Source organism: Elephas maximus, chromosome 3 (assembly GCF_024166365.1).
Source record: "Elephas maximus indicus isolate mEleMax1 chromosome 3, mEleMax1 primary haplotype, whole genome shotgun sequence".
In the NCBI taxonomy this organism is placed as follows: Eukaryota; Metazoa; Chordata; class Mammalia; order Proboscidea; family Elephantidae; genus Elephas; species Elephas maximus.
This window is the reverse complement of record NC_064821.1, coordinates 38,006,421-38,028,914: the sequence shown is the minus strand read 5'-3', so window position 1 is coordinate 38,028,914 and position 22,494 is coordinate 38,006,421. Positions and strand designations below refer to the sequence as shown.

The 22,494-nt window shown below is 54.1% G+C and overlaps 1 protein-coding gene across 5 annotated transcripts in view; it reads right to left on the bottom strand.

Annotated features, from left to right (window-relative positions):
- KCNN1 (potassium calcium-activated channel subfamily N member 1) overlaps positions 1 to 22,494 on the bottom strand; it is a 45,908-nt gene that overhangs the window by 5,890 nt on the left and 17,524 nt on the right. For 2 of the 5 annotated variants that reach the window (XR_007516495.1, XM_049877396.1), the window contains exons 1-6: positions 17,083 to 17,167; positions 13,146 to 13,631; positions 12,004 to 12,099; positions 6,010 to 6,428; positions 2,714 to 2,855; positions 1,559 to 1,669 (exon numbers count right to left, since the gene is read on the bottom strand). Coding sequence is in view for 4 of the 5 variants with exons in the window: in XM_049877396.1 (XP_049733353.1) it covers positions 1,559 to 1,669; positions 2,714 to 2,855; positions 6,010 to 6,428; positions 12,004 to 12,099; positions 13,146 to 13,550 (1,173 nt within the window). In the remaining variant the exon portion in view is untranslated. Of the gene's footprint in view, positions 1 to 1,558; positions 1,670 to 2,713; positions 2,856 to 6,009; positions 6,429 to 12,003; positions 12,100 to 13,145; positions 13,668 to 17,082; positions 17,168 to 22,494 lie in introns of those variants that run through there. The other 3 variants (XM_049877398.1, XM_049877397.1, XM_049877399.1) reach the window with 2 other exon arrangements.

Sequence of the window (22,494 nt, the reverse complement as noted above, 5' to 3'; positions counted from 1 at the left end):
GAAGCCCTGTGGAAGAAAGACCTGGCTGTCTGCTTCTGTAAAGATCACAGCCAAGAAGACCCTATGGAGCAGTTCTACTCTGTAACACATAGGGTCGCCATGAGTTGGAATCGACTTGACAGCAATGGGTTTTGTTTTTTGGCTCTTAGTCCAATGATTGGTGTCCTTACAAGATGGCCATGTGATGACGAAGGCAGAGACTGGAGTGATTCTGCCACAAGCTAAGTAACAGCAAGGATTGCTGGGAGCCGCTAGAATCGAGGAGAGAGGCATGGAATGGATTCTCCCTCAGAGCCTCCAGAAGGAACAACCCTTCCTGATACCTTGTGTATGAGTTTCCAGGGGCTGCTGTAAAGAAGTACCACAAGCTGGGTGGCTTGTAAGAACAGCAATTTATTCTCTCATGGTTCTGGAGACCAGAAGTCCAAATCTGGGGTGTCAGCAGGCCCATGCTCTGAGAGATCTAAGGGAGGTCCTTTCTTGTCTCTCTCAGCTTCTGATATTCCAGGCGTTTCTTGGCTTGTAGGCCTAACAGCATATCTTAACTTCACACATAGGGGCTTCCCTCTGTCTGTCTCCCTCTGTCTCCTCTCTTTTATAAGGACCCACTCAAATGGGATTAGGAGCCTCCCTCCTCCAGTATGACCTCATGTTAATTGAACTGATAACACCTTCAAAGTCCCTATTTCCAAACAAGGTCACGTTCACAGGGACCAGGGTTTAGAACTTTCTATCTTTTTAGGGAACACAATTCAATCCATACCCCATTGTCATCTAGTTGATCCCAACTCATAGCAACCCTGTGGGGCAGAGCCAAACTGCTCCACAGGGTTTCCAAGACTGTGATCTTTACAGAAGCACACTGCCACATCTTTCTCCTGTGGAGTGGCTGGTGGGTTCAAACTGCTGACTCTTCAGTTAGCAGCCAATTGCTTAACCACTGTGCCACCCTGGCTCCTTATTCAATTCATAACACCTTGATTTTGAATTCCCAGCCTCCAGAACTATGAGAGAAAAAATTTCGGTTGTTTTAAGCCACCCAGTGTGTGTGGTAATTTATTATAGCAGCTCAAATAAATTAATATATACATGAAACTCCAGAAAGCCCCAGGAATTTCTGGAAACTCCTGGAAAGCTCCAAGACTAGGCAGACTGTGCTGTGCTTGAATGTCCACATCCTTGTGGTGGGTGTGTTCCTAACACGCTTACGTCTGCTCACCATGGGCCAGGCCTCCGCCATGGCTCGCACACATGAATTCTGTGGATCTGCACACGCTGCTATCACCATCATTTTGTACATGGGAAAACTGAGGCACAGAGCAGTCAACTTGCCCCTCCACACCTCACACACAGCTGTCACCCTCGTTTTGTACATGGGGAAACTGAGGCAGTGGCCCTGGAGTCTGACTCTGGCTCTGTGGCCACATTTTGGCACTTCTGGGCCACCAGAGGGCGCCTGGCCATTTTTGAGTCTCCGTGCAAGGCAAAGGCATGCCCAGCGTGTGCAGAGGGAAGGCAGTAGGTTTCACCCCCATGGCCGAGGAGACAGGGTCCTTACCCGCTTGTTGAGCTGCGTGTCCATCATGAAGTTGTGGACGTGTTTCTCGGCCTTGGTGAGCTCCAGCTTCCGGGCCACTACGGCCACCACAAGCGCCGTGCAGCCAGCTCCCTGCATTCAGAGGGTGGGGGCACATCAATGTCCAGCTCTGACCTGAGGTCCTCCCAGGCCGAAGGCAGGACATCCCCTCCTCCAGGAAGCCCACCCTGATACCACCCTGCACCTGGCTGTCTGTTATGAATTGGACCTTGTCCCCCAAAAATCTGTGTCGTAAATGATAACCCCATACCTGTGGATAAACAGCCCTGGTGGCACAGTGGTCAAGCACTTGGCTGCTAACCAAAAGGTCAATGGTTCAAATCCACCAGTCACTCCATGGAAGAAAGATGTGGCAGTCTGCTCCCATGAAGATTATAGCCTTGGAAACATATGGGGCAGTTCTACTCTGTCCTACAGGGTGGCTATGAGTCAGAATTGATTCAATAAAAAAAATAGCAATGAGTTTACACCTACGGATAAGGAGCTCTGGTGTGCAACAACTAAGTGCTTTGTTGCTAACCAAAAGGTTGGTGGTTTAAACCCCCCCAGTAGCTCTGAGAGAGAAAAGCCCTGGTGATCTGCTCACTTGAAGATTAAACCAAAAACCTAACCTGTTGCCGTTGCCTTTGGAAGCAGATTGCCAGGGCCTGTCTTCCGAGATGCGTCTGGGTGGACTTTGAACCACCAACCTTTTGGCTAGTAGTCATGCGTTTAACTGTTCGCGCCATGTGGGGTTGCCATGAGTCAGAATCAGGTCAATGGCAACTAACAACAACATAGACATGGAAGCAAGTGAGAACAAATGGGGGATAGATAGGTGCCACGTGGAGATTGCCAAGGACCTAAGGAACACTGGGGTTACAGAAGCTAAGACAAGGATTTTCCCCCAGAGCCAACAGAGAGAGCCTTTCCCTACAGCCAGTGCCCTGAATTGGGATTTCTAGCTTCCTGTGCTGTGAGAAAATAAATGTCTGTTTGTTAAAGCCCCCCACTTTGGTGTTTCTGTTACAGGAGCTCTAGGAAACTAAGACACCCTCTACACCCATTGCGTTGGTGGCTCCCCTCTGCTGAGCTCCCATAATCCTGGCCACATCTGGTGTCCCCAAGCACCCTCACCATGATGCCAGTGAGCAGGCACACGCCCTTCCCGCAGTAAGTGTGGGGCACCATGTCGCCATAGCCAATGGAGAGGAAGGTGATGGAGATGAGCCACATGGCACCCAGGAAGTTGCTGGTCACCTCCTGCTTGTCGTGGTACCTGGGGGAGCCAGGGAGGATGCAGTGAGTCCATGCTGGTCCCTGTCTTCATCACATCCCCCAGGGCTAGGGCCAGGACAGCAGGGCCCTAAGTCCACCTCATGGGGTAGGGGCCATGACCGTTGGGAGGGACCAGTCTGGGGGTCAAGGTGAGAAAGGGCACTGCAGGGTGGGGTGGATGGTCTCAGGAAAGCCTTATCTCGGTCAGCCCCGTAGTCCTGGGGCATCCACACCCTCTCCCTCTGCCTGACCCCCAAGCTGCTGCCCAGGACATCTGCTCTCCCCGGGGCCCTGGTTATGGGGCAGAGAGGGGTCTGGGTGCAGGTACCCATAACCCCTCGTGCACAGACAGACACACAAAGACAGATGGGAACACAGGTGGCCAGAGGCACCAGACGCAGCAGGGAGTAAGGCATGAAGGCGAGGATGATTCTGGTCAGACACCAGGAAGGACTTCCCTAGCCAGGGAGGCCCAGAGGATGGAGGAGGACATGGGGAGGCATAGGCTGGAGGATCATGTCCAGGACTTGGGGAAGGAGGGAAGCCAGGATGCATGGCACCCCCAGTGCCCCAACCCCAGCCTGAGAGTTGGATGGGGGGGGCAGGTCCCCTGGCACCGAGAGAGACCCAGGGCTCCCTTTTTGGGATCAAGGTAGCAAGGCCCCAAAGCCTCGAGGGGAAATGACTTCCTTCTGACCACAGAGGGGCCTAGACTGGCCTTTTGGGACCCGCCAGGTCTAAATCAGTTCTGGGAGTGGCTAGAGGGTCTGCTCCAGCCTTCCCCCCAGCCCATAAAGGCCCTTAGGCAGTTGTCCAGGGAGGCTAGTGAGTCTGGCTGGGGGACATCAGGGAGTGTGTGACTCCTTGGCTAGCAGGGACCACGTTTGAGGGGTCAGCGTTAGAGACCAATGGTGGGGGACACAGAAGAGGCACGGGAAGTTGGAGGGGAGAAAGTCGCACTGGCAGAGCAGGTGATAGCTACATCTATGGCCCCAGAGGCCAGGCTGGGGCCAGGGGCTCAAGATGGGGCAGAGACTGCCAGCCCCAATGGGGGTGGAAGCCCCCCACAGGTCTGCTATTTGAGGGGATCCCCACCTCTGGGGGAGTCAAATGTCATTACTAGCCCCCCAGCCTGGGCTTATGGGCTGCTTGCTGAGTGGCAGACACGGGCTGAACACTGTTTCATAAAAAGGCATCCAAGGCAGGTTGGAGCTCTGGTGGGTGCTGCCTAGGGGCAGGAGGGGGACATGCAGGAGGCAGGGGTGACGTGGGACAAGACCCGCAGGGGTGGAGAGAGATAGGTGGGGCTTTAAGCATCGTGGGGCTCAGAATTTAGGACTGGCTGCCCGCCATCCCTGCTTGTGCCCACCAAAGCAATGGCCTGGCCTGGAACCACAGTGATGCCCTACAAGCGGGACCCCAATCCCGACCTGTCCTGACAGGAGGGTGGTGGGCACACCCAGGGGTCCAAGGAGACCCTGTGTGACTCCCAGGCCCTACACCTTGATCCCAGGAGGAGTCAGGTCCTCTGCCTGTGAGCCCAACATCAGACGGCAGGAAGAGCTTGCAGCAGGAGTTGCAGGGGGGCTGGGGCTGGGGCTGGTCCAGCCCAGGGACCCCCAGGAACCTCAGTCCCAGCACCACCTGCCTCAGGCCCTTCCCAAGTGAGACCCTCTCCCCACGAGCCGCCCCTGCACCCTGTGAGGCCAGCTGGGCCCCTGCCTCTCCTGAAGTCCTTGGGGTCTCTGAATAAACTCTCGGGGATGGTACCTTGCTTCTCTCTCCAAGCCTCAGTTTCCTACTCTGTAAGCTGGGTCTGCCCAGAACCAACTCCAAGGAGTCCCGAAGGCTGGCCAGTCTTATTCACTCTTGACCCTTCTCATTTGCGGGAGGAGACCCCAAATCCTGGAGTCAGCTGCCCCAACAAAGCCATAAGCCCTCCTGGAAAGGCCAACTCCGTCCTCCTCCCCCCCGTCTCCCTTTGAAGCTCAGTGGGATACACAGCACCCAAGGTGGCCTGCCTTCTGCTATCCAGGCCAAGAGCCCAGACCTGGGCCCAACGTGCTGGGGGTCCCCTTCAGGCCCCAGCCTCGGTAGCTCCTGGCCCAGCCCTGCCTTCTGTTCCTGTCCTCCGCTGCGGCAGCTAATCTTAAATTCCTGGCAGGCAGGTGGGCGGTGGTGGTGGCTCTGCGCATGGCTGAGGTGGGACTCACATGTTTTCCCTATGTCCGTGGCGGGCAGGGGAGAAGGAGAGCAGGTTACATGTGGGGCGTGTCCCTGTTTCTGCTGCTGCCCAGGCCAGAGGTCAGGGGTTCTCCCCAAAATGGAGGGGCCACAGGAGGAGGGGCATGAGATCCCAGGGGTGGGCGAGGAAGGACTGGGGTGCCACAGGGGGGTAGGCCAGGGGTAGGGGTGGGGGTGGCCAGGGACACAGGGCTCAAGGCCCAGGGGAATGGAAGCGATGGCCCCAGGATCACCAAGGTCATGGGCTAGGCATGGGGGTCACAGGGGTCATAGGGTCGGGGACATGGAAGTGATAGCCTGGGGAGCCCCAGCACAGGGTCACCGAGGTCATGGACTGGGTGGGGGAGTCACAGGGGGTCTTGGGGTCAGGGACATGGCAACAATGGTTGGGAGTCCCAGGTCTCAAAGGTCATAGGTTAGGCAGGGGTCACAGACAGTTGTGGGTCAGGGAGATAGAAACAATGGTTAAGGTTACCCCAGGGTCCCTGAGGTCATGAGCTAGGCAGGGGGTCACATGGGTCCTGGGGTCAGGAAGGCAGAGTACTGGCCCCAGATTCCCTGAGGTCATGGTTGGACACAAGGGTCACTGGAGTCCTAGGGTCAGGGTGATGGAATGATGGCCAAGGAGTCCCAGAATCACAGAGGTCATGGGAGCCAGACACATGGAAGTAATGGCCCCAGGGTTCCCAAGGTCATGGGCTGGTTGCACGGGTCCCAGAAGGTCCTGGAGTCAGGGAGACAAAGCCCCAGCCAGGGAGCCCCAGTCCAGGGTCCCTGAGGTCAAGGCTGCACACGAGTCCCCGGGGGCCCCGGGTCAGGGAGACAATGTAGTGGCCAGGAAGCTCCATGTCCCCAAGGCCATGGGCTGGACACAGGGTCACAAGAGGTCCCCAGGGCCTGTGGTGGCACACCTCTCGCAGACGCGCACAGTCCAGGCGGCGACGATCCAGGACGAGATGCTGAAGACGAGCAGCACGGTGCCAGGGCAGATGGTCATGAGCGTCTTCATGACAAAGCGTGTGTTGAAGGTGACTTTGTTGAGTGCGCCGATGCTGCGGCTGGAGGCGTCCGTGAAGATCTTGCTATGCAGCAGCATGACGCGGCCCAGCAGGTAGAGGCGCAGGAACATGGGGATGGACAGCAGCACGTCCACGTCCGCCTCAGCCTCTGACGGCGCGTACGTGAAGGCCAGCCGTGCTGTCCATGTGAAGCGGTAGTGCCCGGGCACTGGGTGTACAGCGCACACCACCAGCTCCAGAGAGATGAGCAGCACTCGCTCGTATGTCATCGCGATGCGCCAGTCGTCTGCCCCGTTGTCCACCATGAACAGCTGCAGGGGCCGGGCAGGTGGCAGGTGGGTCTCAGCCCTGCTGCCCTCAGAGCGTGACAGTAGCCCAAATCCCTCCCAGCCTAGCTTTTGCAAGAGGAGTCTCATATGGGAAACTCCCTAGTTCTCAACATCGGCCACAATTCAAACTTAAATGCATTCATTGGATTGTCCTCACACCATTAAACAAAGAGGCACCATGGGACCCAGCAATTCCGCTCCTGGGTATGTGCCCAAGAGAAATGAAAACATGCATTCACACAGAAACATGTGCATGTGTGTTCACTGCGGCACTATTCACAATAGCCACAGCCTCAAGCTCCCCTGTAATGGGTTGAACATTTGTCCCCCCAAAATAGGTGTTGTAAATCCTAACCTCTATACCTGTGGGGAGTCCCTGGGTGGTGCAAACAGTTAAGCACTCAGGTGCTCACTAAAAGGTTGGAGATTCAAACCTACCCAGAGATGCCTCAGAAGACAGGCTTGGCAATCAGCTTCTGAAAGGTCATAGCCTTGAAAACCCTATGAAACAGCTCTACTCTGCACACATGGGGTCGCCAGGCTTTGGCATCGACTCAACAGCGACTAACAAAAACAACAATACCTGTGAATGTAACTGCAATCCCATTTGGAATTAGGTTTTATTTGTTATGTTAATTAAGCCGGATCAGGGTAGGGTATGTCCTAACCCTAACTTTTGAGATATAAAAGGAGCAGATTAGGCACAGAGACAAGCAAGCACAAACCAGGGAAAGATAAGTGCCGTGTGGAGATTGCCAAGGCACCTAGGAAGAGAAGCTGAAAAGAGACTAGGACCTTCCGCCAGAGCCAACAGAGAAAGCCTTCCCCTAGAGCTGGTGCCCTGAATTCAGACTTCTGGCTCCTGAGCTGTGAGAAAATACATTTCTATTTGTTAACACCAGCCACCCACTTGTGGTATTTCTGTTGTAGCAGCACTAGGTAACTAAGACACCTGATAACACTAGATAATTAAAAAGCTCAGCCTTTACAAGAGAAATCAGAAACAGGGTCTTGGATGTGAAATTCCCTAGTTCTCAACATCAGCTACAACTCAAACTTAAAAGCACTGGGTGAGGTGTCCTCAAATGGTTAAACACAGAGCCACCATGTGACCCAGCAATTCTCCTCCTGGGTTTATGCCCAAGAGAAATGAAAACATGCATCCACGCAAAGGCTCGTACACATATGTTTACAGGAGCACCGTTCACACCAGCCAAAAGGTGGAAACAACCAAGCACCAACCAATGGATGAATGGATAAACACAAAGTGGTTCATCCACACACTGGAATAGTGTTCATCCATAAAGAGAAATGAAGTCCTGATAGATACATGATACCACGCGGATGAAACTCGGAAACAGTATGCTCAGTGAAAGAAACCAGACACAAAAAAGGCAAATATTGTCTGATACCACTTATATGACATACCTAGAATAATAAAAAAATTTTTTTTTTTTTTTTTTTTAGAATAGGCAAATGCAACGAGACACAAAGTAGATTAGTCGTTGCCTAGGGCTTGGGAAGAGGGCCAGTGGTGGTATAGAGGCAGAATTCTCACCTTCCATGCTGGAAACCTGGGTTCGATTCCTAGCCAGTGTACCTCAATGCAGAGCCACCACCATTCTGTCACTGTGTGTCGCTATGATGCTGAACAGGTTTCAGTGGAGCTTTCAGACTAAGGTGGGCTAAGAAGGAAGGCCTGGTGATCGATTTCCAAAAATCAGCCAGTGAAAACCCTGTGGGTCACCGCAGTCTGGTCTGTAGCCGATCACGGGGATGGTGCGGGACTGGGCAACATTTCGTTCTGCTGTGCGTGGGGTCCCCGTGAGCCAGGGGCCAACTCCACCACAGGGAGGGGAAATGAGGAGTGACTGTTAATGGGTACAGGGTTTCCTTTTGGGGTGATGAGAATGTTCTGGAACTAGATATTGGTGGTGGTTGCACAACACTGAATATATTAAATGCCACTGAGCTGTATGCAGACTTTAAAATGGTTAATTTTGTTATGTGAATTTTAACCATAATTTAAAAAAACCCACTGGGCAGGGTAAACTGAGGCCCGGGTGGGACCTCTGAAATATGCATACTGGAAGATGCCTGAGACAATATCCCCTCCCCAAAGTGATTATTCCTTCCTGGTGCAGAACTCAGGGAATATTTACTGCTTTCATTGGACTTTTCCATTCTGCCTGAATGTGTGTGTGATGTTGTTGTTGTTGAAGATGCCGTTGAGTCGACTCCGACTCATGGCCATCTCGTGTGTGCAGAGCAGAACTGCTCTGTAGGATTTTTCAAGGTTGTGACCTTTCCGAAGCGCATCTCCAGACTTTTCTTTCAAGGGACCTCTGGGTGGATTCGAACCGCCAACCTTTGGGCTAGTAGTCGAGTGCTTAACTGTTTGTACCACCTAGGGACTAAGGCATATTTATCAATTTTTTCGTTTTCATGTGTCATTTTTAAATGATTAATAATAAAGAAATTCTAAAATAAGAAAAAAGGGGAGAAAAAAGCACTTTCTTAAAATGTCGTGACTACAAAAGAAGATTAGTGGTTACCACAGGATGGGGGAGGGGGAAACGGAGAGTGAAAAATGTCATGACAGCCGTTCATTATAGAGGCAAGTTCTGCCCACGCATCTGTGTGGTCTGAACACGTGCAGCCTGCTGGGGGTCCCTACTCCCCTTGGGTCTTGATAGGGGCCCCAGAGGTGTCCGGGGCGGGGACTAGGGCAAAGCAAGTGAGGTATCAGGAGAAATCATATTTATCAGTAACAGTGCCTGAACCAGACATGTAAGAGGCTGTGGCAAAAGGGAGAATCAAGAATTTGATGCTGTCTTTATTTAAAATGTTGGTATTTGGCTCACTCTGGATATTTTGGCATTTGTTTCAATTTATTAAAATATCACGTTTAGATAGTATTAATTATCTTGATAACTGAGTTCTTGGCACACCCTGATATTTTGTGCCTGCATGAAGTGCTTCACTCACCTACCGTAGTTCAGGGTCCTGATGCTCAGAAAGGCTGAGGGGCTCGTACATCTTCCCTAGAGGGGGCTTTCTAGGTCCTCGGAAGGACTGGTGCTTTTATAGATAGGATTATTGAGATATAATTCACTTAACATACAGTTCGCCCATTTAAAGTAAACAATTCATGGCGTTTAGTCCATTCACAATATTGTGCAACCATCATCTCTATCTAGTTCCAGAACATTCTCATCACCCCAAACAGAACCCCTGTACCCATTAGAAGTCACTCCTGTTTTCCCCTTCCCCAAGCCCTGTTCTTGTTGGTAGGTGCCGTCCCGTCAAATCTGACTCATAGTGGCCCTATATGACAGAGTGGAACTGCCCCATAGAGTTTCCTAGGGGGAAGCTTTACAGAAGCAGATCGCCATGTCTGTTCTCCCACGGAGCCACCTGTGGGTTTGAACTGCCAACCTTTTGGCTATCAGCTGAGCACACCAAGCCCTAGGCAACCACTAATCTACTTCCTGTCTTTATAGATTTGCCTGTTCTGGGAATTTCATATAATGGAATCACACAATATGTAGCTTTTTGTGTCTGGCTTCTCTCACCAAGCATGTTTTCCAGGTTCACTGTAGCATGTATCAGTGCTTCACTCCTTTTGGTGGTTTGTTCGTTATGGATTGAATTATATACCCCAAAATATATGTTGAAGTCCTAACCCCCGTACCTACGAACGTGACCTTGTTTGGAAATACGGTCTTTCTCTGAAGATGTTAGCCCTTAATTTAACAAGGTCATACTGAGTACCTGAAAAACCAAAACTCGTTGCTGTTGAGTTGATTCTGACTCATAGTGACCCTATAGGACAGAGTAAAACTGTCCCACAGGGTTTCCAAGGAGCGGCTGGCTGGTGGATTCAAACTTCCAACCTTTTGGTTAGCAGCCAAGCTCCTAACCACTGTGCCACCAGGGGTCCATACTGAGTACAGTGGGTCCTAATCCCTTCTGAGTGGTATCTTAGAAACATGGAGAACAGAGGCGGAAACAGAGTCACACGCAGGGGGAAGAAGACACCATGTGACGACCAAAAAATCTGGCTGCGGCTGAGTCAGTTCTGACTCATGGTAACCCCATGTGCTCGGTGTGGGGCTGCTCATGGGGTTTGGGGAAGTGGATTATCAGGTCTTTCTTTCAAGGCACCTCTGAATAGATTCAAACCCCCAACCTTTTGGTTAGTAGTCGAGTGCTTAACCATTTAGGCCACGCTGGGACTGGTACAGCCGGTGAAGATGCACATAAAGGCAGTCAAGGAACCCAAGAAAAGCTTGGGATTGACCTACAGCAACTGTTTTGTTTTTTTTTTGGTTTTTCTCATGGTATTACGCAGCTGAGGGATATTCCCTGGTGTGGACGGACCCCGTTGTGTTTATCCATCCATCCGTTGATGGACACTTGGGTTCTTTCCACTTCATGACTACTGTGAACAGTGCTGTGATGAACAGGTGTGTACAGTTTTCTATGTGGACCTATGTTTTTCGTTCTTTTGGGTTGATAGCCAGGAGTGGAATTGCTGGGGCCATATGGTAACTCAGTGCTTAATCGGCTGAGGAGCCACCAGGCTGCTTTGTACAGCAGCCATCCCTTTAAAACAGCGACCATGCCTTCTAGCTCATGGTCGCTGCTCCCTCCCACCCAGACCCATGGTCCCCTCCTGCGTGTCAGGCCTCTGTTAGCCCTACAGACGTCTGCACAGGGTACAGCCCCCAGACCCAGCTTTCTTACATCCTATCTCCCACCAGACTGCTGTTCCTCAAGGTCAGCGGCCAGAGGCCAGAGGTCAGGAGCCAGCTCTGACACCCCGCGACCTCCCCATCCCCGAGCTGGAGCTCGGTGACATCTTGCTCACAGTGGGCACAACCTGAGCTGACATTTCCCTGCAGCCCGACTTGACTTCCATTAACCCCCAAAACAGCAGGACAAACTCCCTGGTGTGCACCAAACCCTTCAAACCACGGGGTCTGATCAAACGTGAAGAGGAAGCTGGCTGCTACAGACTGGTTTTCACAGCTGCAAAGCCTCAGAAGACCCTGGGGTTTTTAAAACGACTGCTGTGTGTCCCCCCAAGGGGCCCAGGTGTGTCAAAACTAAGCAAAGTCTACTGCTGGCCAGGTGAGCGGGCTCAAGCTTGGGGCTCTCCCACTAGCTGTTCTCTTCTTTAAATAATCAGTGAAAATTAAAACACAGACATGCATCCCAAGCAAACTTGTTCTTAATTGCTGTCGAGTCGATTCCAGCTCGTGGCAACCCCATGTGTGCACAGCAGAATTGTGTACTCCAGAGGGTTTTTGAGGCTGTGCCCTTTCAGAAGCAGATCACCAGGCCTTTCTTCCGAGCCTCCACTGGGTAGATTCAAACTGTCAACCTCTCAGCTAGTAGTCAATCGCTTAACCATTTGTACCACCCAGGGATTCCCCAAGGAAATTTAGAGGGACCCAAATTGTGTCTTCGTGAGGGAGGATTGGCTGTTTCGTGTTTTGGGGGCTGAGCCGTAGGGGTCTGGGGGCACTGGGTCCTGCCCCTCAGTACTGACCTGGATTTCGCGGGCATGGTACAGGATGACAAGGCCCAGTAGGATGACGGTGGAGAAGCTGATGAGGCATTTCAGTGCAAACGAGTACAGGGACTCCTGGGCAGAGAGAGGAGATGGACAGATGGACAGATGCTGGATGGGGTGGGTAGCCCTCTGCCCCTGCTCACCCGGCTGTCAGGGAAGGGGCACCAAGTCACCCAAACAAGCTGGGGTCACAGCGCCCCCTCCATGCTGGGGGTCCCCCCAACACTGAGCCCCGACTTCTTCCCCTGCGAAGTGAAGGGGGATGAGGAGGAATGCTAATTCCTGCATCCCAGGGCCTCGGAGTGGAAAGAGCTCGGCCGACAGGCACGTGGAGGGAGCTAGGGAGCAATACTGTGTCCTTACTCCTTGGGGCTGGGTGGATGGCAAGGGAGACTGCACTCCACAGTGTATAAGGCCTGGCCTCACTGCGCCCCTGACACATCACAGCTTATAAGGCCTGGCCTGCTGTGAACTTAGCACTTCCCAGTTTATATGGCCTGGCCTCCTACAGGACCAGTACTCCCCAGTTTACACAGCCTAGCCTCTATGGGTTCAGGACTTCACAGTTTGTACAGCCTGGACTCCTGCAGCTCTGTGGCACTTCAAAGTTTACAAGGCCTAACCTCCTGCAGGCCTGGCACTTCACAGTTTGTAAGGCCTGGTCTCCTGTGGCCTCAGTACTTCCTAAGTACCTCATGAAGATCCAGCATGCCACAGTTTATAAGGCTGACTTGGTCCTGATCTCTCCATCCTCCTGGCTCCAACCCTAGGCCCAAATGTCCTTGGAAGGGGTGGAAGGTCTTCCCCTGCCCCCTGCCTTCCAGAGCCCCTGTCTTGCACCTACCCCAGGCCAATCTGTCCTGGGGGGAGCCCCTCCTTCAGGGCAAAGGGAAAGGCTGGGGCATCCCTCCCCATCACAGCCTCCTTGCTGCCCCAGGAGGTGGCCTGGTGGGAGTTCAGGACTCCTATCCACGGTCCCACGGCACCCCACCTGGCTCTCTCACTAGGCCACTGGGGACCCCAACCCTGGGTCCAGGGGGCTGCAGGGCAGTCAGGCAGGCCTGCAGGGCATCCTTGAGGCACACTGGGACACAGAGAGGGGATTGGGCTGTGCCTACCTTGGTGTAGACCCCCCAGGACAGCTCCGTTTCCGTCACCATGACAACGATGCCGAACATGCCAAAGATGAGTGCGTAGTCGCTGAGGCGCTTCCGCTTCTCAAAGAGGGCCCGCCGATGGCCCAGGCGGTGGCCTACATTCAGGGGCTTCCCTGAGCGCCCCCGCCTGCCTGCCTCATCCTCCTCGTCCTTGTCTTCCTCCTCGTCCTCATCCTGGAGCTGTCCCCGGGGGCTGCCGGGTGAGGGCCGGGCTGGCTCACTCTTGGCCACGACCACCTGCAGGCCTGGGCTGTGCAGGGGCTGGGGGGCACGGCCAGCCTCGGGGTCTGCAGGGTCGCGGCCCAGGGCCCCTGGCCCGCTGCCTAGCGGCTGCCCCACACTGCCATTGTGGCTATGGCTGTTCATGACTATCTGGGGGCAGGTGTTGGGCTCGTTGCAGGCCGCCCGGGGCCCGGCATGGCGCAGTGGCTGGGCTCCCGCGCTGACCTGCGGGGTCACAGAGGGACACGTTACACCCAGAGGCTACTCAGGGTCTCGTCAACTGACTACAGGGGCAGAGACCATTGCCAAAACTCAAGAACTTTCTATGGCTCAGAAGCCATGGGGCTCAAACACAGAAACTTCCATGTGGTATACCCAGAGCACTCAGCACACGACTTTGCCATCCTGGAGAAACCTAAGTCAGCCTCCCCTGCTCAAAATCCTTTCATGGGTCCCCAGCACCATCAAGCAAAAGCCAAACTCCTCCTGGTGGTCAAGAGGCCCACTGCAGTCTGCCTTCCACCCACCTCATCCTCTCACTCTCCCCAGACTCACCCCCATCAGCATGCCAGAACCAGCAAGCTCAGACCCGTCTCAGGGACTTTGCATGTGCTGTTCCCTCTGCCTGGAACACCCTCCCACCGATGCCTGGAGTCCCACCTCCCTGAAACCTGACTTGCCAGACCCTTCCCCACCATGCCCAACAGCCCCCCCACCAGCCCACCATCTCCCACCCTCACACGCACCACCAGCTGCCACCCAGATGTTTACTGAACACATACTACATGCCAGTCCCTGAGTGGTGCAAACAGTTAACGTGTTTGACGGCTCACAGAAAGGTTGGAAGTTTGAATCTACCCAGAGGAGCCTTAGAAGAAAGGCCTGGTGATCTACTTCTAAAAAATTAGCCACTGAAAACCCTATGGCTCTACTCTGACACACATGGGGTCACCATGAGTTGGGGTCAACTCAATGGCAATTGGTTTGGTTTACCATGTGCCAGGCTCAGTTCTTTATACAAATTTTCTCTGTAATCCTCATGACGCCCCTAAGTGGGGGGGGGGGGTCCTAGGATCTCTCACCTTTATAGACAGGAAAACTGAGGCCCAACAGGGTGAAGGGACTTGCCAAAGGTCCCATTGTCCCTTTACAGGAAAAATTCCGGAATTCTCCTAACAAGCCAGGCAGGGCAGGTGGTGGGCTAAGTGTTGCCCTCTTGGAAAAGGACAGGGGGGATATGATGGCTGTGGGCACAGACCAGGACACCACTTGAAACCCTAAAAGCACACCCCGGGGGCAATGGATTTGGGAACCGTCAATGAAGAACATGCTAGAGGAGGTGCACTGACCAGCAGATGAGGGTTGGCCTTGACTGGGGACACCTCCCACATAACAGGACCGCCTGTGCTTTTGTCCAGTGTCCCCTCTGCATTATCTGTCTCATTCAGTGTGTCCTCAGACACTGTGCTGGTACACAGTAGGAGCACAAGATGTTCTTTCCATGGCTGAGTGACCTCGTCTGTCTTACACCCTGACCCCCACCCAGGAACCCTTTCTACTATGCCCACCCACCCCCCCCAACAGAAGACACAAAGGTCCCTGCCCAGTGCTGGGGGTGTGCAGGCAGGAGAGGCAGATGGCTTGGCAGACAGGACCAGGGAGAAGGGGGGCTAAGGGCTGTTGCAGATGACCTTCCGAAATACGCAGATGAGGATGCAATTTGGGGTGACTCAGCTGGCAGACGCATGGGCCAAATGCAGCTGTCGAGTGTCTGCCATGTTCCTCCCTGCCCACTGGCCATGTCCAGGACAGGGAGAGAGTGAGAAGGGGGGAGGCCGGCCGGTGGCTTCTGAGAGGGCAGAGGGGTGCACACAACCTGAATGCATATGACGTGAGCCAGGGCCCCAGAAGGACCTGTCAGAGGCCCCACAGGAAAAACAACAGCTAAAGGCTGGGAGAGACCAGAGGGCCCTGGGGACAAGGGGACTCCCTCCCCCTCCCCACTGCATCCTGGGCCTAAAGCTGGGGTTCCTAAGACCCTCAGGGATCCCAAGAGCCCCAGGAGTCCCTCTGAAATCACAGCCAAGGTTTGGGTACCCAAGAAGGGGGTGTTTTTCCAAAAGGTTAAGTGGGTGGCGCTGTGTTTGGTTTTGAGTGTCTCTGGAACTGCCGAAAGAGTCCCTGGGTGGCCCAAATGATTAAATGCTCAGCTACTAACTGAGAGATTGGTGGTTTGAATCTACCCAGAGGCAATGAGAAAGAAAGGCCTGGCAATCTACTTCCAAAAAATCAGCCTTTGAAAAGCCTGTGGAGTACAGTTCTACTATGACACACATCGGGTTACCTTGAGTCTGAACTGACTGGAAGGCAACTGATTTGGGTTTTGTTTGTTTGGAACTGCCAAAATTGCCTCAAGTTTCTGGGGCACCAGACCTCCATTCCTTGAAACTTGGAGTGAGGGGCTGAGTAGAGCCGCCTCTCCACCTCATCCCAAAAGGGCACGAAGATTTGCATGAATCCTGAGATCCAGGCAGAGGCGGGAGGGACCCCAGAGGGCTCTGGAAGAGAGAGAGGGTGGGAGCAGGGCAGTTGGCTTCTCCCCACCCCACAAGATATAGGATGAAGAAGAAGTCCAGCCAGGACCACTTGCCCTGTTACCCATGAAGAGTTGAAGCTGCTGCCCTGAAAGGGACCCCGGCAGAGAGTGATGCCACCTCTGAAAGGGGATGTCACTTGATAGGGTCGATGCCTGAATGTCATGGGCTCTCACGTGGAAGTATTTGCTCGACAGGACACACACCTATAGGTTTCATAGCTGTGTGTTTTCCTCATGGGATGGATGAAAGCTTCCTCCTCCTCCTCCCTGCCTCAGTTAGGTGCCAGAGGCAGCTCCCCCTATTGGGTGAAATGCCCAGCCCCTCACTCCCAGGAAAGCAGCATGGTGGTGGACCCTTCCCTGGATGTATGGGCCTGTTGTGGGTCCCAGCCGTGGCCACGAGGCCATATGTCCCCGTGGAGGGTGGGGGAGGTCCCTGAGACCCCCCAGCAATCTCCGGGTCTAGGGGTACCAGGTGTACTAGGTCTCCTCTCCCTTCCCCCCTGTGAGCTGATGCCCTGGGGTAAAGGGGGTGCAGGAGGCATCAGTTGCCCCCCTCATTCAAACCCATCACGAATCTACCAGTGGGTACAATTAGCCAGCCCTGTCCCCCTACTGCCCACCCACCCCTATCTCCGGGCCTCACACCTGCTGCCTGCGCCTAGGAAAAGGGTCCTGGCCTCTTTAGGTCCAAGAGAGCTAGGAGACTGGGCCCCTGACCCCCTACCCTTTCAGGGGGCCCCTAACCCTCCTATAAGAGGTCAGTGGTACGGGTCTCTGCTTGGACGCCCCTCTCTGCAAGTCAGTCCTGGCACTGTTCCCATTCTGAGAGGTTCCCCCGCCTCCCCCGTTTCTGTGGAGTTTGGAGACTCACTGCTAGGGCCCCCCTCAGCGAACCCAGTTATATCCCCATCCTGAGGGAGGTCCCCAAGTCCTTACTCACTCGCTCAAGCAGGGTCCCCACACACACCCCGCTGTCCCCTAGGTTCCCACCCGACGGAGACCACCCCTCTCCTGCCCAGGACCCCTTCCAGGGCGCCACGGGCAGCGGCCCAGGACCCCTGCGCCCACGCCCCTTACCTGCCGGGCTCTGCCCGGGCGGGCGAACGAAGTTGGCGGGGACAGGGTCCCGAGCAGCCGGGGACCTCTGGGCCGGGGTCGGGGTCGGGGCCGGGGCGGGCCGAGCGCGGGGCTCGGGAGCCGCCCCCCGCCGCCGGGCTCCGGGCCGGGCACGCGCGCGGGGGTCCCCAGCGGGGCCCGGCCCGGGGGCGGCGGGGACCGCGGGCGCATCCCCCGGCGCCCTGTCGACCGGCCGGGCCGGGGGAGGCGGGGGGGGGCGCGAGTCCCCGCCGGGCCCGGAGAGAAGGGGGCGGTGCGCCGCGGGCGGCGCCGCGGATTGGTTGAGCTCGGGTTGGCACCGCCCCTGGCGACCCCACAAAGCCCCGCCTGCATTTAAAGACCCCGCGTTCCAGTCAACCTCGGCCCCTCCCTGCCCCCTCCTCCGCCGCCCGAGGGCGGCCAGTCCTCGAACTCGCGTTCTTGCCCTGCGCTACAGAGGGGACCTTAGCGAAACGACCCCGCCTCCAACGGCCCTCTTGTTCCCCTAGTCACCGCCTCCCCCAAATCGGGTCCCCAACCTTTGCTCGACCATCCTATGGGACAACTTTGCAAAGCGATTCACCATCCCCTCAAAATGACCTCCTCAGCCGCCTGCTCTGCGTGGGGGACCCTTCTTTAGGGTGGATGTTGGCAGGCGAGGGTGCCCGGGAGCAGGGCTGGGGGCTTCCAGGGGTTGGGAGGAGACGGGTTGGAGGCCACCTTCCCTGAGGGGGAGAGATGCCAATTCAGATTCAGCCCTCCAGTCCTGACCCCCAACACCATGGCCAGGAGAGTAGGCCAGCGGGAGCCTGGGGAGCTGGGACTGCCAGGGCTGGAGGGGCCCGAAAACTGAGGTCACTGAGGGTGACCTTCAGCAGCTCGTTTATTCACCATTAACAGTGCCTCCCGGGAGCCCTGGGAGGGGAGGTCGCCAAGCACTGCCTTAGCCTCACCTTGTCCCCTATCCCCTGGGAGTGATGGTGTCTGGCTTTGCCCCCCAGGGGGTCCTAGAGCCCTGAGACTGAGCCTGGGTGGGGCATCTCCCCTCCTCCCCACACACACACACCCATCTGCTTCCTTCCCTGCCAGAGCCTTGGGCCAGGTAAGGCTCATCTGATCACTTTCACTGCCTCAGGGCTGCTGGCTTGTCTTGTTCCCACTGATGGAAGAATGGATGGACCAAGGAAATGAATGAGGGGATGGTTGGGCAGGAAGTGGGGCCAAGGGGCGCAGGAGGCAGCCAGGCTGGGCAGGGCAGAGCTTAAGCCTGGGGTGAGCAGACAGGGCCCCTGTCCCCTCCCTACCAACCTGTTCCTCATCCCAGCCCCTTGGGCCATCTGGGGACCAACCAGGTCCTGCTGTGTCCACAGGGGCCTGAGCACACGCAATCAACTTAGAGGAGACATGGAGAGTAGGAGAGGGGCTGTGGGGACCTGAAGCGGTATATTCTCAGCCCTGCCCCAGGAGCAGGCCACCCCTCCTGCTCCCCCTCCCAGTCCTCCCCATGTCTCAGGCCAGGCCCAGCCACCCTGTCCTCCCCCTGGAGCTTTGAGGGAGCTCCTTCTAAAGGACAGATGTGATCCAGTCACTCATGCCTCCCGTGGAATCCTGTTAGCAGCTGCCCATGGACTGACCCCAGCCTGCACCATGGGGTCACCGCAATGTTTAACACTATTTGAATATGGGTCCCAAATGCACAAGTCCAGGAGCCTGGGTGGCACGAATGGTTTGAGCTCGACTGATAACCTAAATGTTGGTGGTTTGAACCCAGCCAGCAATGTTGCAGAAGAAAGGGCTAGCTAGCATTCTGCTTTGGTAAAGATTACAGCCAGGAAAACCTGAAGGAGCTCAGTTCTACTCTGTAACACAGGGCGTTGCCATGAGGCGGGGGCTGCTAACAACAACAAGAAGAATACACAAGTCCAAGCATCGACAGAAGCCTCGGCCACAGACCCTCCACCCCCACCCCCCAGGCCCTGCAGCTTCTGAACCCGCAGCCTCCCTCTGGAAAGGGCCCTCCTTCCCTCGAGCCCTCTACCCTGAGCAACTGTCCCCATCTGCCCTGCTCAGGAGAAGATGGGGTGGGGGTGGGGGGCTGGACAGAGGTGGGGCTCTGATCGGAGGCTGCCTGGGTTCCCCATATGTCATGGGTTGAATTGTGTCCCCCCCCCCCAAATATCTGTCAACTTGGCTAGGTCATGATTACCATTATTGTATGATTGTCTACCATTTTGTCATCTGATGTGATTTTCCTATGTGTTGTCAATTCTAATCTCTGCCTGTGGTTAATGAGACAAGATTAGAAGGTTAACATGCTCCCTCAGGTCGCCTCCCTGATCCAATGTAAGAGGAGTTCCCCTGGGTTGTGGCCTGCACCACCTTTTATCTTACAAGAGATAAGAGGAGAAGCGAGCAGGGGGGAGGGGACCTCATACCACCAAGAAAGCAGCACCAGGAGCAGAGCATATCCTTTGGACCCAGGGTTCCTGTGCCGAGAAGCTCCTAGTCCAGGGGAAGATTGATGACAAGGGCCTTCCTCCACAGTTGACAGAGAAAGCCTTCCCCTGGAGCTGATGCCCTGAATTTGGACTTCTAGCCTACTAGACTGTGGGAGAGTAAACTTTTGTTTGTTAAATCCATCCACATGTGGTATTTCTGTTATAGCAGCCCTAGATAACTAAGACACCATCCCAGCCAGAACTTCGAATGGGCCCTGTGGTTGGCTGGAAGGGAGCTGCCAAAAAGCCCTGGTGATTCACAGCCTGAGCCACCTAGGCTGCCAGTGTCCTCTTTGGCCACAGGCAGGCCAGGTGGGGGCGGCCCATCAGGAGGTACCACCCCCAGGGGCCTGAGACTATCTATTGGCCAAGGGTCTGGATGCAGGAGACCTGGGAGACACTCAGAGTACTGGCGCTGAGGGATCCGGGTCACCTGGCCTCCCCTCTAGCTGTTCATCCACCAAAGCCACCCATCTGAGCCCCAAACCCAGGCTCAACGTCTGGATGCCTGGATGGAGGCCCAACCAGGCCCCCCAGTGAGTGTCGGGATGGCAGGAGGAGGGGGAGGTTTTCACTCATTCACCCATTAACTCATTCACTTATTTACATATCCACAGAGCCCCTTCTCTGAGCCTGGTACTGGGAATGGTACCCAAGACAGATATAACCCCTGCCCCTCATGGATAACTTTCTAGCAAAGGAGTCCCTGGATGACACAAGCAGTTATACATTCACCTCCTAGCTGAAAGGTTGGCAGTCTGAACCCACCCAGAGACACCTCAAAGAAAGGCCGGGAGATCTGCTTCCAAAAGAGCACAGCCTTGAAAACCCTGTGGAGCACAGTTCTACACTGCACACATGGGGTCACTGTGAATCAGAGTCAACTCAACAGCTACTAACAACAACAAAGAGGCCAGTCCTCTCCAAGTGAAGCCATAAAACACTAAGAATTTCAGATACATGAAAGAATTGGAAAAAGATCCAATGAAACAATGAAGTTGAGAGAAAAGGAAGTGAAGATGGGAAGACTTGGGGAGGGGAGAAGGGAGTCCTTTCAGAGGAGGGGACCTTCAAAAGGAGCCAAGCAGCTGGCATGGGAAGAGCTGGGAGAACAATGCGTCAGGTGAGGGAACTGCCCATGCAAAAGTCCTGGGGTAGGACCTGGGAAGGTGAATTCAAGAAAGAGATAGGAGACCAGTATGGGGGCAAACAGGGTGAGGCAAAGTCAGAGAGGTGGGCAGTGGTCCTGCCTCAGGTCTGTGTGGTGGTTGTTGTTGTTGTTAGGTGCTGTCGAGTCGGTTCCGACTCATAGCGACCCTATGCACAACAGAATGAAACACTGCCCCGGTCCTGCGCCATCCTTACAATCGTTGTTATGGTTGAGCTCATTGTTGCAGCCACTGTGTCAATCCACCTCGTTGAGGGTCTTCCTCTTTTCCGCTGACCATATTTATGCCTATTCCCAAGAAAGGTGATCCAACCAAATGTGGAAATTATAGAACAATATCATTAATATCACACTCTAGCAAAATTTTGCTGAAGATCATTAAAAAATGGCTGCAGCAGTATATCAACAGGGAACTGCCAGAAATTCAGGCCGGTTTCAGAAGAGGACGTGGAACCAGGGATATCTTGCTGATGTCAGATGGATCCTGGCTGAAAGCAGAGAATACCAGAAGGATGTTTACCTGTGTTTTATTGACTGTGCAAAGGCATTCGACTGTGTGGATCGTGATAAACTATGGATAACCCTGCGAAGAATGGGAATTCCAGAACACTTAATTGTGCTCATCAGGATCCTTTACATAGATCAAGAGGCAGTTGTTCGGACAGAACAAGGGGATAATGATTGGTTTAAAGTCAGGAAAGGTGTGCGTCAGGGTTGTATTCTTTCACCATACCTATTTAATCTGTATGCTGAACAGATAATACAAGAAGCTGGACTATATGAAGAAGAACGGGGCATCAGGATTGGAGGAAGACTCATTAACAACCTGCGTTATGCAGACGACACAACCTTGCTTGCTGAAAGTGAAGAGGGCTTGGAGCACTTACTAATGAAGATCAAAGACCACAGGCTTAAGTATGGATTACACCTCAACATAAATAAATAAAAAAATAAAACCAAAATCCTCACAGCCGGACCAATGAGCAACATCATGATAAACGGAGAAAAGATTGAAGTTGTCAAGGATTTCATTTTACTTGGATCAAAAATCAACAGCCATGGAAGCAGCAGTCAAGAAATCGAAAGACGCGTTGCATTGGGTAAATCTGCTGCAAAGGACCTCTTCAAAGTGTTGAAGAGCAAAGATGTCACCCTGAAGACTAAGGTGTGCCTGACCCAAGCCATGGTATTTTCAATCACATCATATGCATGTGAAAGCTGGACAATGAATATGGAAGACCAAAGAAGAGTTGACGCCTTTGAATTGTGGTGTTGGCGAAGAATATTGAATATACCGTGGACTGCCAAAAGAACGAACAATCTGTCTTGGAAGAAGTGTGGCCAGGTCTGTGTGGGAGGTGATAATTCTGAGCAGAGGAGAAGCCACTGAGGGTTAAGCTCCTCAGGGCTCTTGTGAATTGTTAGAGGAACAGGGCAAGCAGGGAGACATGGGGAGATTAGGGCAGCTGCCCCAGAGGGATTGTTCCTGAGGGGGGATCCAGAGCTTTTTTTATGCTGCCAGCATTTATTGAGCACCTCCTGTATGCAAGGCCAGCATTTATTGAGTGCTTCCTGTATGCAGGGCCTGTACCCTGAGGTGGTGACCATAAAAAAACCCGAGGTGGTGACCATGCAGTGAAAAAAACACACAAAATCCCCCAGGCCAGTGAGTGAGACAGACCTTGAGGTGATAAATAAATCCACAAGGATCCTGAAGAGGGTTCTCAG